The 17,608-nt window shown below is 40.7% G+C and overlaps 1 protein-coding gene and 1 long non-coding RNA gene across 2 annotated transcripts; both read left to right on the top strand.

The window, feature by feature from the left end:
• Positions 1-3,394: 3,394 nt before the first annotated feature.
• On the top strand, positions 3,395-4,547 carry LOC111233794. Its single transcript, XR_002665626.1, has 2 exons — positions 3,395-3,481; positions 4,240-4,547. It is a non-coding gene; the product is annotated as an uncharacterized LOC111233794 (long non-coding RNA).
• Positions 4,548-10,190: 5,643 nt separating this feature from the next.
• Positions 10,191-16,495, top strand: LOC111233789 (tumor necrosis factor receptor superfamily member 14-like). The gene is made up of 9 exons (XM_022761685.1): positions 10,191-10,300; positions 10,404-10,681; positions 11,673-11,768; positions 13,700-13,793; positions 14,145-14,270; positions 14,592-14,747; positions 15,950-16,037; positions 16,146-16,330; positions 16,443-16,495. Exons 2-9 carry the CDS (start codon positions 10,679-10,681, stop codon positions 16,493-16,495), a joined length of 801 nt encoding a protein of 266 aa, XP_022617406.1. The 5' UTR covers positions 10,191-10,300; positions 10,404-10,678.
• Positions 16,496-17,608: the final 1,113 nt, after the last annotated feature.

Below are 17,608 nucleotides of genomic sequence, written 5' to 3'. Positions count from 1 at the left end.
CTCTTTAATTTCTTACTAGTTGGTCAGTCTTTTTTCTCTTTTTTTTATAAAATAGAAAAGAAAAGAAAAATCTTTTAGTTGGTAGATGACTCTTTCATTTCCTAGTTTGTAGGTGTTTTGATATCGTCTTCACATTCTTTGAAAATCTTACTTAAAAAAATCCAAAAAGACAAAATAAGCTCAGTGTGTCGACGGTACATTTATCTACATACTTCTAACATCTGCTTTGATAAACTTTTTCCTACAGTTCATAAGTTTGTATTATGACAGACTACTTTGGTAAATTTCCCAATTTTGCACTAAATAGATTTTTTAATGAAAGATACAATATTTTTACTGATGAGTTAAAGTTAAACAGGTCTTAAACTTTCACTGGACCTTTCAGCACATCAACACTAATTTACAGTAAGATGAAGCAGCTGTTCTGGTTCTATTAGAGAGGAACTGTGATAGTGTCAAAGACCTTCGCTATGGATATGTTCACGTATCACTGAACTATAGAGTAATAGAGTAATAGCAGTACATTGTGCGTTGTTACCAATGCATACATTCAGACAAAGCAGTATGTGACATAGGCAGTAGTGACCCCACTCTGGGGGTGGGTGTCTGTGGGGGCATCTTCCTATGAAACAACCCACCCCAGCCACATCCCTGTGTGAAAAAGTAGACATTGTAATCCTGTGTTTTTACACTAGAGTTACTTTACACCATATTCACAGTACAGTGGATGTATTTTCAGTTACAGCGTCCTGGACTTTGAAGCAGTTGCTCAGCCTGTAAATTCTTCTGTTCTGACAAAATGAGCTGCTTTCTGAATATTTTCTATTTTTGAGTCGTGTGAAGCCTGTATAACAAAAGTAAAAAAGATCCACAAAGTTGTAAAGAACACAGTGTTTTGTATCACTGTAAACCATGTACTGTATTAGGTGTGTCATGTGACAGCATGTTGCACTGACTCTGGCCACTAGAGGTCAGGAGTGCACAGTTTTAAAGTGCTCTGATGATGTTAGTTCACTGTATGAATCTCACAGCCTGCACTGACCGCAGCCATGTTCAATCCACACTTTGATTTGTCCTGAGGATGAAACCAGTGATTCACTTTCAGTCAGCTGTGTGGTCCCTGAAAACTCTGTCATGGGTTCACAAGATAATGAGATAAATAAATGTAACACTGAAGAATATAACAGTTCTTAAGTCTTAACATCACAATATGCACAGTAGGAAACATAAATGTTGACGGAGCTTTGTCAGAGGGTTTGGGTTACGAAGATAACTGAATTTTAACAGCAGCAACAGTTGTGTCAGATTTAGCAGTGATCAAATTACTCAGCTAAATCTTTGTGATCAGCAAAACTAATTAAGGTTCTGTTTTCTACGGTGGCCCTGAGAGCTCAACGCACTGCAATCTAAGAAAACACAAACAAAGACACAAACACACTGCAAATTCAGAAAACACATTCATCAATTTGACAACACATGTGCTGCAAACATTCACAACACATGCAACTACACAAACACGCTGCAAAGTCAGTCCTACAACACAATTGTTTCCGGCATACACAAGTGTGGGGGTGGGTTGGGGTATGAAGGTGTAATCCGAACCGCAGCGGTGTGGGTTTGAGGCCAACCCGTGGCCCTGTGCGCCATATCATTCTCTCTCTCTCTCCCTACAACTTAAAAAGAAAATGAAAGTGGTGAACCCGGCTGTGACACATTTGTTATCCAGTGCTTTTAAATTCAAAAGCCACCATTGGACATTGGACAGAAAGTCCCAGCCAGGTTCATCACATTTTAGTGTCCCCTGGAAACACTTCCATTGTGTTGTGGGACTGAATTTACAGCGTGTTTGTGTATTTGCATGTGTTGTCAAATTGATGAAGATGTTTTCTGAATTCGCAGCGTGTTTGTGCTTTGCATGTGTTATGTTTGTGTTTTGTTGAGCTCCTAGGGCCACCGCAGTTTTCTAATGTTTGTCATGGTTTGCCATGGCAGACACTTTTTGTTAGTTTGTTTGGACTTTTGTCACTTCCTGTTTTGTTTTGTAATTGGTTTCCTTGTGTGTCTCAATGTTTTTACTTGCTGTCTTGGTCCTGTTTTTGTGTGGTGATTGTCTGCCCCGCCCTAATGTGTTTCACCTGTGTGCAAATCACCCTCTCCTCCCTTGTGTCTGTATAGTCTTTGTGCTTCCCTTTGTCTGTGTCGGTTCATCTGTTGATCTCTGGGTTTTCCTCGGTCTGGTCATGTTGCCTGTTGTCATCCCCCTGTGGTTCCTCGTGTTCTGGCCTGTGGTTTAAGTCTGGTGTAACCCTTGTGCTTTAGTTTCCTTTTGTGGTTCACCAGCGGTTGTTAAATTAATAAACCTGTTTGCTCCTCATCCCCCTGTGTTGGCTGTATTTTGGGTCCAGCCTTACCCGCATAGTGACGTTTTGATGTTGTAGAGGAAGGAAGCAGCTTTAAGAGGTTCTGTAGGGAACTTTCCATTTGACTCCTTGAGAATTTAGACCAAATTATTACTGATTAATCTTTTTAATTTGGTTATATCTTAACGCAGGGAACAGCAAATAGTAACAACACGGTCAAAGGCTTGACATTTAAACTTTTTATAACACAACCAAAAAGTCTAGATACAACAGAGGTCACCACTAGGCGGACCGTGGTCCGGATCCAGACCCAGACACTGTCCTAATCGGACCTGGACCTATAACCCATGCTTCCATGTGAGATTTGTTAGAAAGAAAATAGTTACATAAAATGCATAGTAGGTCATAAAGGAGCATTTGGCCACATGCAGAGGACAACAATTTTGAGAAGTTAGTATGAGATCATTATTTCAACGTTAAGAAATGGAGCAGATGTGGATCATTGTTACTAACTGAATGTTATTCTTCCAGAGATCCTCATTTTTCACTTGGCAAGACAAGTTTCAGCATTTAAATAGATGAATATATATATATGTATACATATATATATATATATATATATATGTCAGTCTAGGAAGTTCTTCCCTCCTTATTTGGCAAGAGAAAATATATCATGTGATGTGGATGACAAATTGTGGCCAGACCCAGCACGGAGGATAGATGCAGCTTGCTGCGGGTGATGCACTGGACAAATTGGTACAGCCCATGGTTGTGTGTTTTTGTGCACTGTGCAACACTGAACTAGTGTTGCAACTGTAATGTTTTGGAAAAATAAATATATTCAGTTTCAACATTGCATTGGTGTTGACTGTGTACGTGTCAACCCTACTGCACTGTCACTTTAAAACACTGTGCGTGCAGCAGAATGAGATGTTTCATCTCTGTGTGGTATAAGTGGGCCGTGTTGCTCCGACCACTCAGCCCTTATCAGCCTATCACTGCCTGAGGGCACATGTTAAAGGTGATTGGTTGCCAAATCAACGCCCTCTGGCTCTCTGATGCTGAAGGCACATTCCACTTCCTGGATGCCGCGTTGGAGGTCTCTGTTCCGCTTGTCGCAGGTAGGGTAGCAGTGGCTACGAAGTTCTGCTCCAAATTGTTAGTCCATTTGTCTTACAACAGGCGTTCTACCTCTTGTACATTACCCTATTATGCACCCCCACCCCAACGTTTATGAAGTGAGCTGCTCACGGATCGCTGTCGGCGCGTGCTCCTTTTCTTTGCACTGTCGCGTTCTATTGCTGCACGTGAAGTTACAGCTGTTTTATTGTCTCCACAGCGGTATGAGCGCGGTATATTCTGCTCTCCCTCGCCGAGCTCATAGTTCATTGCTGCCTAGTGTGTAGGCATCACGGCCCTACCTGCACTTTTTATTTTTCTCTGTGGCTGTTAAAATTAATAACATTGATTTGTGACAGGGTTTGGGCCCAACTGATTCAGCGTGGAGCTGCGGCGACGGCGGCTACACAGACTCACGTACAGGAAACGCTGCTACTTTGCTGAGTCATAACTGGCTTTACTTCTGAGACTTAACCCTCTTAACCCCTGGGTCAATAACTGATGTGGGTATCAGCCCTTTTTATTTTGGTTAAACTGCCGTTTTTGTTTGTGCGTGTGTGCGCGCGCGCAGTGGGGTTTATCTCCTCATTTGCGTTGTTTATTGGTTGTATTTTCATCGTTGAATATGTTTTGTTTATTGAATAAGCGGCAGTCAGCTGTCTGTGAGTGGTTAATTGTTTTAAAGATTAGTTTTGTTTAGTAGCTTTAGTATTTTTGTTTGGGTGTAACCCCACTAATTGTGTCCCCTTGTCTCTTTCAGAAGCTGAGAGCCTAAGGTGATGGGGCAGGTGACCTCTGGTGACGGAGTCTCCTTCCTGTGTGCTGTGCGTTGCACCCCTGGGTTTTTTTTGTTTCCACCACTGAGTGTATGAATGTTTCCCGTATGAATGGGATGACTTTCCCTGGGATCCCTCTCATCCCTCGTTGGCCCATCTCTCCACTGGTAAGCCTCAGCTAAGGCCCCCCTTTCTTTTTCTCCCCATTAAGTTAATGTGTGGATGTTGCTTGAATCACTTTTAGCAATTGTTTCATATTGTATTAAATAAAGCATATATTTTTTTACTGGAACCACGTCTCCTGCTGCATTTGTAGGATGGACCTGAATACCTTCTCTGGTGTTGCTAAGGTTGGGTGAAATTCACAAGGTGGCATTGTTGGGTTTTTGGTTGATCATTTATTGGATATCACCGCTCACTCCCGCCACGTATGGAAATGTAGATACAAGTTGCACGCATTGGATTCACACTAAAGTCTATTTACATAACTTTTCATACTTTCAAAGGGTAAAATTAATTAAATGTTATTTTTGTCTAAATTTACCTCGTCGTACTTCAAAACAGGTAAAGTTACAAAAATTTTCAAGTTCAAGTTTACTAACAGGAAAAGGCCAAAATCAGGCAGGCAGGTAGAGTGAGGTCGACTTATCCAAACAGACATCAGACTAAAGAATAGTCTAAAAAGCAGGAAGAAGTCAAAAAACAAAGTTCAGACAGGTAACACTATGACTTAAGCACAAAAGACAATCAGGCAGCGAATGAGAGTGGGTCAGTATTCATTCTACTGGGCTGATGGGGAAATGGGAACAGGTGTATGTAGGTGGGTGGAAAAGGTCAGGTAATGGTTGGAAAATGAAGTAGAAGTTAATAAATACATGGCAAAAACCAGACACGGCTGTACAACTGGGAGCTGCCCCACTGTTAACTACTGTAAGATGATGGTTTTATTCATAGGTAGTATCTTATGAGAAGAAGGGCAGATGTTCCAACATGCATATCTGATGCATGTTGACATAAGCATCAAGTGTTGCATGCATTTTTGCTTTTTTCTTTCCCAATCAAGAATACAGATGTGCAGTGTATTAAACAGAAATTCTGTATGTACATTCTTTATTTCTTGCACTCGGCTAACAAGTCAAGATCACATCAGTGCTCTTGTGGTATAACTAGACCTTTTAATTAGAATCTGTCCAGTGTTAGTGAAAAGGACATCGGTGCACCTATATTCAGTGTATACTTTACTACCACAGTGTAACATGTAGAAACATGTCAAAGCAAAAACAAGCAGCTGAAGCTGACTAATCACCCCCACGCTCTGACACACATACAGTAAATCATTCATGGGGCTTACCGGAGAGAATCAGGAAGGAGTGAGATATTAATTGGACTGTACAGACAAATGTGAAGGGTGCAATATCGTACTCTTTATGTAGGTAGATTATAGCTGCTGTGCTCATACAAAATTCACTATCATATACACCATAATGTAGTCGGGCTCTGCAGAAAAACAGCAGATGACGGGGCGTCACATTAGCAACACTTCTGGTATGTAGTGATCAAGTTTCCACATGTTTGAGTCCTAGACGGGTGAAAAAAATTTGTATAAGATTGTGACATTTGTCTGTTGGAATCTGTACTGATTTGTGAAAAGTCCCTCACAATGCTCCTATGAACCGGACCAGCAGCTGTTATTTGTATTGCCAACACTAGACACCTGATGCTGTAAATCCTCAGGTGCCAACGTGAAAACCAAGTTCTTCTTCTGATGTCTTTTGACAGTTGGCAAACAGCTTTTTGGTTCATTACTGGAGAAGTAGATGACTGCCCTGACCTCACAGGGATGCAGACTGCCTGATGGCGCAGTCGGACTGAAACTGACTTCAAGTTCATTTCTATGTGGAACGGTGGGAGACGCATTCGCTTCAAGTCGTGAACTGACCCTTCGCTTCGCTTCGTGCAGCATTCAATCAGTTTGTCTCACAAAATAAGAAACAACATTAACTGTTTCTTTCACGTGGGAATCGAACACAGCTCTCCTGTGTCATCTTCCTGTGTTTTGCTGTAACAGCTTGTTACTGTGTGCCCGCCTGTTACACCTCTGTTCTGTTCAGTGTCGTGCTACTGTCCTCACTGTTTCAGTCCTGATGGAGGGCGGAAATGGAGAGAAAAAGATCCATTTTCAAATTTAACCGGCTTGATATGGACGTAAGTTCCTTGAATTGATTGATGACAGTTGCAACAGTTGCACAGACGCAGTTCAATATCCACACTGGCTGACAAGACTTCATGATTGTACAGTAGATACCTGATATTCATAAAAAGCTTATGGCCTGCAGTAAAAGGTTTTGTTTCTTTGGGTGGGGAGAAGAATCCGATGGGGGCCTGGTCATCATATCCCATGTTTAAACTTTCTCAGTCCAGGAAAAAAAAGCCAGTCTCTTGTTGTTACTTCCCTGGGATGTTTGATCTTCACTGTGTTGAAGGATGTGCATGTGCAGAGTTTGACACTGGGAGGCTCTGTTCACAGTCAGCTGCTGAAGAGAGAAACTTTCTCACAGCTCATTTTAAGTCTGAGATTAAGTCGAGCAGATAGAAGCAGCATGTATTGGTGAGAGTTGAAGCCTCCTGTGCACATTCACTGAGAATAGACTATTTGCATTTTCATGAATTCTGGAGGTTTACGAGGCAGAAGGAGTAGATGTAATTTTAAGAACTTCAAGATGTTTAAACTTGGGGATGAGTTGTTGCGTTGTTGCCCCAAGTGAAGGAGTATCTCATGGTCTTATTCACGAGTGAGGGTAGGATGCAGCGGGACACTGACAGACGTGGCGAAGAGGGAGCTGAGCTGGAAGACAAAGCTCTTGATTTAACAGTCAGTCTTTATTCCAACCCTCCCCTATGGTCATGAGCTCCTGGTAGTGCCTGAAAGAATGAAATGGCAAATGGCTGAAATGGGTTTCCTCCGTAGGGTGTCTGCATGGGCTCAGTCATAGACTTTGAGGAGCCTGGACACCCGGAGTAGAGCCGCTGCTCCTTCATGTCAAAAGGAGCCAGTTTAGGTGTTTCAGGCTTTTGATTGGGACACCTACTGGGTGCCTTCCTTTAGCCGTTCTCCTGGAACGTTCAACTGGGAGGAGACCCAGAACTCGCTGGAGGGATTACATATCCCATCCGGTCTGGAACGCCTCGAGATCCTGTGCTTAGCCTGCTGCCAACGCGACCTGACCACGGATAAGTGGAAGAAAATGGGTTTAAACTTTTTGGTGGAAAACCAGGACAGACACAAATTATTCCAAGCAGAGTATTTCTGTACGTCTTAATTTAAAAAGTCTGGAGGGATCTTTAATGTTTTCCTGATGCACAGTAAAATATAAAAAACAGTAGTCTGAGGTTTGATGGTCGTTATTACAAAATGACCACTCATCAACATACAGGAAGTGAAACATATAAACGGAACAGGGAAAAAAGGAAACCGGTTTTGACTAAACTGAGCAAGTTCCAACCAACAGCTTGTGACACTTTTGTTCTGTTGTTGATGCACTTTAATATTCGTGTTTGTGTTTCAAACCTCTAAGTTTTGTGCTCATATTTAGTGATTCTGACAAACTGCTTTAGCTAGAAGTGCAAACACTAACCTGTAAATACAGAGCAGCTTGTAGCAGTCCTTTTTGTTTCATCTTGTTTATGGTTTAGGAGCTCAGGTTAGAGATTTGTCATTTGTTTACACTTTGTTTTCTGGACCAGGAAAGTTTTGTGCTAATTAGTGAACTTCCAAAAACTCAGCTACAAACTGCTCCTCATGACTCTGACTCGTACTGAGCAGTCTTCCTTAGGAGTGAGAAGTGTGTGTGTGTGTGTGGGGGGGGGGCAACTTCCGCTTCATGTTTAAATGAACTGAAAACAGAAAGTTTCATGTTGAAGTGAAGAAAGAAAGAAGAAGAAAACACTTGCAAAGACAGAAACGAGATGCAAATTTAGAAAACATCATCAATTTGATAACACATACGCTGCAATTTCACACAACATAACAGAAGTGTTTCCAGGGGACACTACTAAGAGATGAACCTGGCTGGGACTTGTTCAATGTCCAACTGTGACTTTTGAAGTTAAAAGCATTGAATAACAAATGCATCCCAGCCAGGTTCATCACTTTTTTATTTTTAAGTCATGTTTTGGCTGAACTCGAGACTGAGAGAGAGAGTCAGTAATTTAGGAATGTCTGTGATGCTCAGTGAATTTTCTTTTTAGTTTAACGGCCAAAGGACATTATGTGAACTGTAATGTGGACCATAGCCATTAATGACTAAATCACTGCAGTCTGGTCCTGAGGGGGTTTCGACAGACCACTGTGTGGAAATATGCACATCATCATTGTCCAAGGAATATGAGCCTCCAAAAGACCCAGACTGCAAATAGAAATGGAGCCTGTCACGGTTCATTCTCTTCCATTTTCACTATCTGTCTTGTCATTTCAGGCCCAGCTCCTACCACCTGCCCTGCAGTAACCAGCCTGTCCTGCCTTTCTGCTCACCGTCTCCCCATTCACTCATGAACTCCCTTGTATATACACTCTGCCAAGTTATCTTTTGTACCATCCCAACTGCCGTCCGCCACTGTCCATACATCAGTGAGCCACATAGGGGATGACATTTTCCTTCATTATAGAAAATATGGGAACTGTAGTTTATCTGTAAACAGCTAATAACAGCTGTCACTTTCACAGTCTCTGGAGGGTAACTCCTGTAAAGCCGATGCTATCACATGATCTGGAGCATAGTTTGTGTTATAAACAATCTTTGCCTCGTCAGCGTGCACAAAGTTAGCATGAGAGTCATAGACTTATAGGATGAATTGCTGCATGTCTGGTTGTGGGAATGTCCAGGCAGCATGATTATACACGTTTTCCTTTCGGATCATTGGTTATGCTGTCATTTTATCCACCCAGTGTCTTTGCTGCAGCTCCTGCCTGTGCTGCTCGTCCTGCAGCATGGGCTCTGTCACTGAAGCATCTAGTACAATGAGTGTCCAAGATAAGCTGTATTAATTGGTTTACGTGACGTCTAGAACAAACCTACCAACTTAAAATGTGATGATTTGTAAGATTTTTACTTGAGTTATACTTGCTTTTAAAAATACTGAAGTAATCAAAAGTAAAACGCATTATTCCACAGAACATAATGACTCTGAAACAACCTACTGAAGCACCGACTGACTGACTGCAGGTAAATATGACATTTTGAGGACACACTGTGGACTGACAACCTGCTTGTTGGAACATCCAACAAAAAGTTTCTAGTGCCCAAACACCATCATCTTCCCTTCATATGGGGCGGCACTAATGTCAGTCATAAACTTTTGTATTTTGTAATCTTCGTACCTTTCCTCCCAAGTCAGAGGTCTGATGGTTGTGAGGGTCCAGGGATGGTGTCAGATTCACAGCCTGTGTTATTGTTTCACCTGCCTATGACTCTCAAGTCGTACTATGTCTTTATTATTGTCAAAAAGCATTTAGTCCCTAAAAGCAGTAGCTACTCCACAGGTTCAACACTGAAAAATGTATAACGTTGATTTGTTTCATATTTTTAGTTTTATTGACTCTTGTGTGGATTATCACCTCTGTTTAATTATTTGTTTATTTATTCATTGTATGAACATGATCCCAGTAATTTCTTTTTTTCACTCTGTCAATTCCAGGTTGTTTCAATATTAAATACCTGGTACACTGTAGAAGTATTAGGACATAGTAACTTCCAAAGACTTCCTCTTTGTGACACTGCACTTTGGACTTTGGATCATGACACTCAATTTTGATCTGAGCGTATTGTGCTGTTTTAGGTTTTTTTTATTACAGAGATTAAACATTGTCAGTGACACGACAGTCAAAAAAAGCGGGTTTTATATCTCGCGGTTGTGATAAGGACGGAGGAGGAGGAGCTGTGTCAGGGTGAGACTGTAGGGCTTAAAGAGAGATTGAATCCTTGTGTGAACCCTTTGACCAACCTGCAGCAGCCTGGACTCTCTCCTGATGTTTGTCTGAGTGTAAATGTGAGTTCCTTTGTTCTTTAGACCTTGTAGTATTTTGCTTGAGATGTCATGTTAAAGTTAGAGTGTTAGTAGTTGTAACACATGGTTTATATTTTCTGTTTAGATGAAAACCAGCATCGATTCTTCTCATCCTCCATTGTCTCGACCAGCTGCCACCTGTTCATATGAACCTAAAACACTGGACTAAACCACAGCTGGTTTGGATTGGACTTCTTCTGTTGTCTCATTGTACCTGGAAATCTGCATACCTTCATACGGTCCTTAATATCGCCTCTTAACTTTTCAAAAACCCAGCGAAGCTCATATATCTGACGTCACGTGAAGTACTCGGATCCGCATGAAGGGAAAGTGGGTGGCAGGATATGTCTCACAACAGCGATGGTAAGTTCACGTCATTTCTATGTAATTTCTATCAGTTATTTGTTACAGGATAAAGAACTGAGCTCAGTATATTGTTGTAGTATCAGTGAAAACTCCTGCTGCTTCTTAATGTGTCGGTTCATGAAACTGCGCAGCTGAATATTGTTTCCTTATCGGCCATATTTGGTCTCTGTATGTGAGGTCTGTTGTTCAGTCCTTCCTCAGTCGCTGCAGCGGAGCTCTTCTCTATAATATATTATAGAACTAGTTTTCTAAATACTGTTGTATAATATATTATAGAACAGTATTTAGAAAACAGTCTGAGACTGGAGCAGTCTAACTGCTCAGAAGCTTCTAAAACAGGAATATTAACAAAGAATGGTTCAGCTGAAATAAACAGGAAATCTCGATCAGAGAACAGAGGCCCTCGCCCTGTTGTAGGACTATAAAGTGACTTTAGGTGTAGCTGGGTGTCTGCTTGGTGTCTGCTTGGTGTATACTGGTTTTGTTAATAATGTTTTCAAAGTAAGAGAGCAACTGTAATACTGTAAAACAGGTCGAAGCTGTTTTTCAGTTCTTTAAACTTTCAGTTTCACTTGTAGTTGAACTTTGATAAAGTGATGCTTCATGTTCCACTTATCATGTTCATACAAATTTGTAAAACTTGTTCTCACATACGATAACTAGTCTGAGCTGAGCTGGAAACAGACTTTCAGCAGAACAATGAACTTTAAAACCTGAGCAGAGTCCAGCACCAGATCCTCTTATCTCAACAAAGGAAAGTAAAACAAAGGCTCAAACTTCTTCAAACCTCTTCTGCATCTGTGTGTTGACTGTTTAAAACTGGACAGAAACAGCTACAGTAACCAGCAGAAATGTACAGCTGTTAACCAGGTTACTCTTATCCACAGTAACCAGGTTACCTGCTGGTCAGTGCAGTTTTTACATGATTTACTTTTTGTTTCCAGATGTTCTTCTCCTGTTTTGGACGTTAAAACTCGCCTCATCCCAGATCACAGTGAGATGGTGTCTTCATAACCTGAAACCTGCCAACCTGCCGTTTGAGATGACTTCTAGAAGAAATCCTTACACAGCTGCATCTTTGTTGGTAAAGTTGTTTATTGCAGAACATTTGTATTTTTTGATCTGCACTAAACTGCTACTGTCATCCCTCTATTTTTATTTCTTATTTCTTGTAACTTCATTCTTAACTTACATTTTTATGTTGTGTGTTTTTTCTTGTTCCTGGCTTCTTGCACTGTAATCACCAAGTCAAATTCCTGTGTACATTTGGTGAATAAAGCGACTGTGATTACAGGGAGCTTGTTGGGAAGTAAATTAAACATCACACTGCTGCTCCTCTCCAACATTATTGATTATTTAAACCTTTTTCTTTTCTGACTCTTTTCTCTCTCTGTCACTCATATGCAATCATTTCAGGGTCCAGAAAAAAAGCTGGGGGCGCAGCTTAGGTTGCTCACATGGTAGAGCGTGATGGTGCACACTAGTCCTTACTGCAGCACCCCGGGTTTGAATCTGACCCCTGGCCCTTTGCTGCTGTCACCCCCTATCTCTCTCTCTGTCTAACTTTACTGTCACTCTCTCACTGTGACTATAATGAAGACAAAAAATAAGAGTTGAACAGCTGTGGCGAGTGGGAGGGGAACTGGACATAAGAAGCCAAAAACAGCTCTTGGGAAGTTTCGCCTTCCCTGTTTGAGAGTCATGTGATGTTTGTGAGCAGAAGAGTCAGCTGCATTACAGCTTTGTATTCTCAAACTACTCTCTATGGAGACTCATTTTCCTCAGTGTGTGCAGGTCAGCGTTCCTGCAGAATTCAAGCAATCTGCACTTTAAATCACATTTATCAACAGTTTTAAGTCAAAGAAGAAAGTAATATAAAAATGTCTATATGTGAATCACTGGTCTGCCTCCACCTAAACAGATGCAGACTCTCCAGCAGGTTGCTGTAAATGAATTTAAACTCTGCATTGTGTCCCAGTTTACGCACATACTCCCCTCTGACACAAATGTGACTCAACAACTGTCATTAGCTGCACATTTTAAATCACATGTGGAGGTTAAATGATAAGAAATGCCAGTTTAACTGATGAACTTTAATTTAGGGTGTGGTCAATGATGGATAATAACATTACTCAGTCATGTGGGTCACATGACAGTCTTCCCTAGAACAGGCCTTTTGAACACGAGTTCATGCCTCATTTTTCTTTGCTCTTTATAAATATAGAGTGCATTGGGAAAGTATTCACACCCCTTCACTTCCCCCACATTTTGTTATGTTACAACCTTATTCCGAAATGGATTAAATTCCCTTTTCTCTCATCAATCTACACACAATGCTCCATAATGACAAATTCTTGCAAATTTTGAACATGAGTCCATGCTCCTTTCTTCTTTGCTCTTTATAAATATAAATAGAGGGTATCCTTATGAGCGCTCTCCTCAATTTTACAGTGAGTAACAAACATTTAACAAGTGATAAATACACATGAACAATTCCTCATAATGTTGGCGTTTAAAATAGTTTATGATAATGATTATTTACCTTCAAGAATCTCTTGAAGACTCATCACTTCTTTACTTGATCTCCTTGCACTATGTAGCACGTGGTACTTATTTACACCAAGGTCTCCAACTGCACTGAAGCTTTAGTGATGTCTCTCACTTGTGAGTCGCTTTGGAAGAGAGCGTCTGCTAAATTAGTGAATGTAAATCATTAAGAACAAAGATCAGATATTTATGAATTTCCTGTGGCAGTTTTACAGTGTATTGTGAAGCATTTAACTTTGAACACGGGACAGCAGCTTTAAAACAGTTTATATTTAAAACAAATGAAGACGTGATCATCTATAATTACAACATTGTTGTTTGTGTTATACAGCAGTGTTTTTATTTGCATGTAAAGAAGAGAAGTGAGATCCGATCACAAGTGTCACTCGAGACACATGTGCAGGCGCATGTTATTGCCAGGTCTGAACAAACAGCTTCACTGATGCAAAAACTTTCTTATCTTCACAGATTCTTATGATCAGAGTCTTTAGAGGAAATACCCTGACCTGTCATCCAGCAGAGTATCGGACAGGAAACGAATGCTGTCCTATGTGTCCACCTGGTAAGAGCCAACTGAATGATTAAGGGACATTTCACTGTGGTAGTTACCTTTAGAGACTTTGTTGTGCTGCCAGGTGTCAACCATACTCACCAGAATCAACCACTTGTGTGTAGAACAGTGGAGTCAGTCTGTCTCCTGGGGTCGGTGTTGTTCATGTGAAAGTGAAACGTATCAGTGAAGAACTGGGCTGGGTTTAGTTTTTAAATTTGGCTTCATCTGATGTTTGTAATAAGAATGAAACTTTAGAAGACATCAGTGTCACTTTAACTAATTATACCCCAAAGATTAACACATTTTCATTCAATAGAAAAATACTGCATGAAATTAAATTGTTGGTTTTCTTTTCAACAGGAAATAGAGTTAAAACAGACTGCACAGAGTTCAGGAGTACTTCCTGTCTGCCCTGCTTAGAAGGAACATTTGTGAATCAACCCACTGGACTTAAACAATGTTTTCCCTGCACAAACTGTGATCCAGGTAGATTTCTGTTAATATTTTTCTCATTGTTAATAGAAACTTGTGTCTGAACCTGATCAAAACCAGTAAGTAGTAATATTACTGCAAGACCTGAGACAACTGTCTAAGATTGGTTTGACAGTGTCACTGAAGATGCAGAATCCTTTTATCAGTAGGACTTGCAGTAATGATATAATTGATCTCTCCTTGCAGAATACTACCCTCCATCTCTCCCTTTTCCTGCTGCAATAAAATGAATTCATAGATTGGGAGAAACTCGTTCCCTAGTAGTTAAACAGAATAGAAGTTTTGTATCTCCATAACCTCTGTATGTGTTGACAGGTTCTGGTCTGAAGATAAAGAGATCATGTACAACAACATCAGATGCAGTTTGTGAAGCCCAGGAAGGATTCTACTGTACTGACTTTACAAAGAACAGCTGTGTGGCAGCAGAGAAACACACAAGATGTCAACCAGGACAATACATCAGTCAAACAGGTTGGTTTTCTTGTTCTGACTTCAAAATCATACTGTAGATTAGTTTTAAGGTCCCATGTTTTACAGTTTTACCTGAAGTGTTGATATCAATAAGAAGATATATTTTTGGTTTTAAGAACCAAAAACCATCTCAATGTAGTTTCACATCTCCTCTCTCAGGCTTCGCTCTGGAGACTTGTTTTCTTAGTTCCACACAGCCAGGCCAACCTCAGGCTGTAGCTCACTGCTGTGGCTTGGTAAATCTCACCCATAATGCCGATGGTTAGTCAGCGCTGAAATGAGCTGAACAGACGCTCAAATTCAGACAAATGCTCCAGCTGGATTTTGTGTGGAACCATTGGACCCTCTGGGCAGACCAACACAGTGCCAGTGATAATGTTCAAAGTAGTGGGGAAAAGATTAAAAACTGAAAATATAGTTGGAGAGGCCGAACAAAAAACTAGTAAGTAAAAATATGGCCGATTTATAGCAGAAACCAAATCCTGAAAGGTTGGATGGTGGGCCATGATGGGGTCATAGCTGAGGGTGGTGAAGGTTTTGTCGTTTCGTGCTTTATTTTCAAAAAGACATGCCTTACCTTCTCTGTTTGTTTGAGGCCATTGAAAATGCTGGTAGCAGCTGTAAAACATTGGATTTTATTCTCTGTACCACGATCTACCAATCTGCCAAGACACAGCTACACCACTGGTTGAAAAGCCTCATGCTTCTTGATGCTGATGGTCTGGTAGCTGTTGGTGTCCCCTGCTCACTGATATCTGCCTGCTGCAGCCCAAACCAGTGATCAGATAGGACATGGTGCCAAAACATATTTGCATGAAGCACTGAAGCTAATAACATTTGGATAGTTTCAGTGTCGTGTCAAACAGTAGCTGGTTTGTTTATGAAGCTGATGTGATTTCTCCTTTATAGTGAATTAAAATCCATCTTGTTCTGCTCTTATGAGAAAAGAGCTGCACTACAACATTTCATCAAACCTCAAATATTAAAGGATTAACTGTCATGTTGGGAACTGAAACAAAGAAAACTATTATTGAATGTTTTAATTTTCAAATGTTGGATTCAAAAATATTTTTAAAAATCAGCTGAGTGGAAATCAGACAGTCTGATGAAATGTAGTGATGTCATATCACACTGAACCTGTCATCATATGATGTGTACACTAGTAACTACTTTCAACATGTGTATCATTTGTTCTTGTACAGGAACAGCCTCCAAAGACACTGTGTGCTCTGACTGCAGAGATGGAACATTTTCAGATGGGACATTTACATCTTGTCAACCACACACACAGTAAGTGAAGCTTCACATCAGACATAGACACATCTGGTTTCTCACAACTGCAGTGAATTTGAAGTTTCTATACATTTATAAAGTAAAAACGTCCCTCTATCGTTCCAGATGTGAATCAGAAAACCTTCAGCTGATAAAACCAGGAACTGCTGCAAGTGATGCTGAATGTAGAGAAAGAAGTAGCACAGTAATGATCCCAGGGCTGATCACAGGAATTGTGATCATCGCTGTAGTGCCTCTTTTAGTGATTGGCATCGTAGTTCTCGTCTGGAAGAGAAGAAAACGTCGAGCAGGTAAGATCTGTGTGCAGTCAAAGAAAATGTTATCATGGTTTAATGGATGATGATACTTTCTGCCAAGTCATGATGTTGTTGATTAAGACGTTTTTCATGGTTTTTATTATAGCTCTAAGAAGAAATGGATGCCCTCCCACAGAGGTATGTTTGTTACTCTCTTAGTGAAACTGTGTGTATGTAAATATGCACTGTGGTAAATGACAATACTTGGTTTATCTCAGTAATTCAATTATTTCATCTGTTCATTAATATTTCACTGAAAAGGAAAACATACTTCGAGGAGAAACAGCAGTGATGATGACAACCTGACATGACAAGAAGGTAAGACAGGAGTATATTCTTCCTTACAGTCCCTCCTGACATCACTCTGTGAAGCCTGAACAACTGTCCAAGAGGTTTCTGCTTTAAGTGAATGTATTTCTCTCCTCAGCATAAGAAACAACCTGGAGATAATCAGATGTGCAGCGTCAGTTCACTGCAGAGTAAATGTGCTCTAGACCCCAGTTATAATCCAGTTTAGTGCTGGCACATTGTCTTTGCAGGGTACAGAAATAAAACCTCAAAGAAACTGAGGCCACCCTCTACAGAGCTGCTGGTCTACAGTCTGCATCATGATCAGCTTGGGATATTGAACTTATATTATTATAACTATAATACTATACTATAATATTGTGCCACACATTGTGTCAGTGACAGTTGATTACATATTGTGATTGGCCAGTGAGCGCAGACCAGACACACACACGCAGCACACTCTGCACATCCTGAAGACTTTATGGATACAGACTTTACTGATGTTCTCTGGTGGACAGAGCTCACAGATGCATCAGAAACTGGACTTTATCTGTCATCAATATGGACAAACAGCTGGAACAGAGGACAGTGTTTCCTTTACTGCAGCATCATGGGACAAATGGCTGCTGTCAGCGAACCAGTTGGGAATATTTTTTTCAGCCTAATTCTAAATTTTCTTCACAGTAGACGTTTTAATTTGGGAATGATGATGAATAAACAGTTTATTTACTTCCACTGGAGCTCAAAAGAGATCAACTGCGTGGAGGAGAGTGGCCTTTTGACTCAGGACACATCCTTATGGATCCTTATGAAGAGGGTCTTGTGTAATAATGGACTGGGGACCAAATTCAAATGTCTCATGAACATGAATACAAAGCAGGTGGATATGTCCAATGTAGTAACTGATGTTTGTGTTGATGATGGCACATCACAGGCTTCAGTACCACGCAGAACTCATTGCTCTCCTCAGTGCTCTTAAAA

This window comes from Seriola dumerili, unplaced genomic scaffold (assembly GCF_002260705.1).
Source record: "Seriola dumerili isolate Sdu_G_001 unplaced genomic scaffold, Sdu_1.0 BDQW01000425.1, whole genome shotgun sequence".
In the NCBI taxonomy this organism is placed as follows: Eukaryota; Metazoa; Chordata; class Actinopteri; order Carangiformes; family Carangidae; genus Seriola; species Seriola dumerili.
The sequence above is the reverse complement of the archived record's forward strand: the minus strand, read 5'-3'. Positions and strand labels throughout refer to the sequence as shown.

What these genes read in the sequence shown, in the direction of transcription:
- LOC111233789 (XM_022761685.1), top strand. An exon ending in CTGTCCTATGTGTCCACCTG is followed by an intron (nt 13,794 to 14,144) that starts GTAAGAGCCAAC and finishes TCTTTTCAACAG; the next exon opens with GAAATAGAGTTAAAACAGAC. An exon ending in GAGAAGAAAACGTCGAGCAG is followed by an intron (nt 16,331 to 16,442) that starts GTAAGATCTGTG and finishes TTTTTATTATAG; the next exon opens with CTCTAAGAAGAAATGGATGC.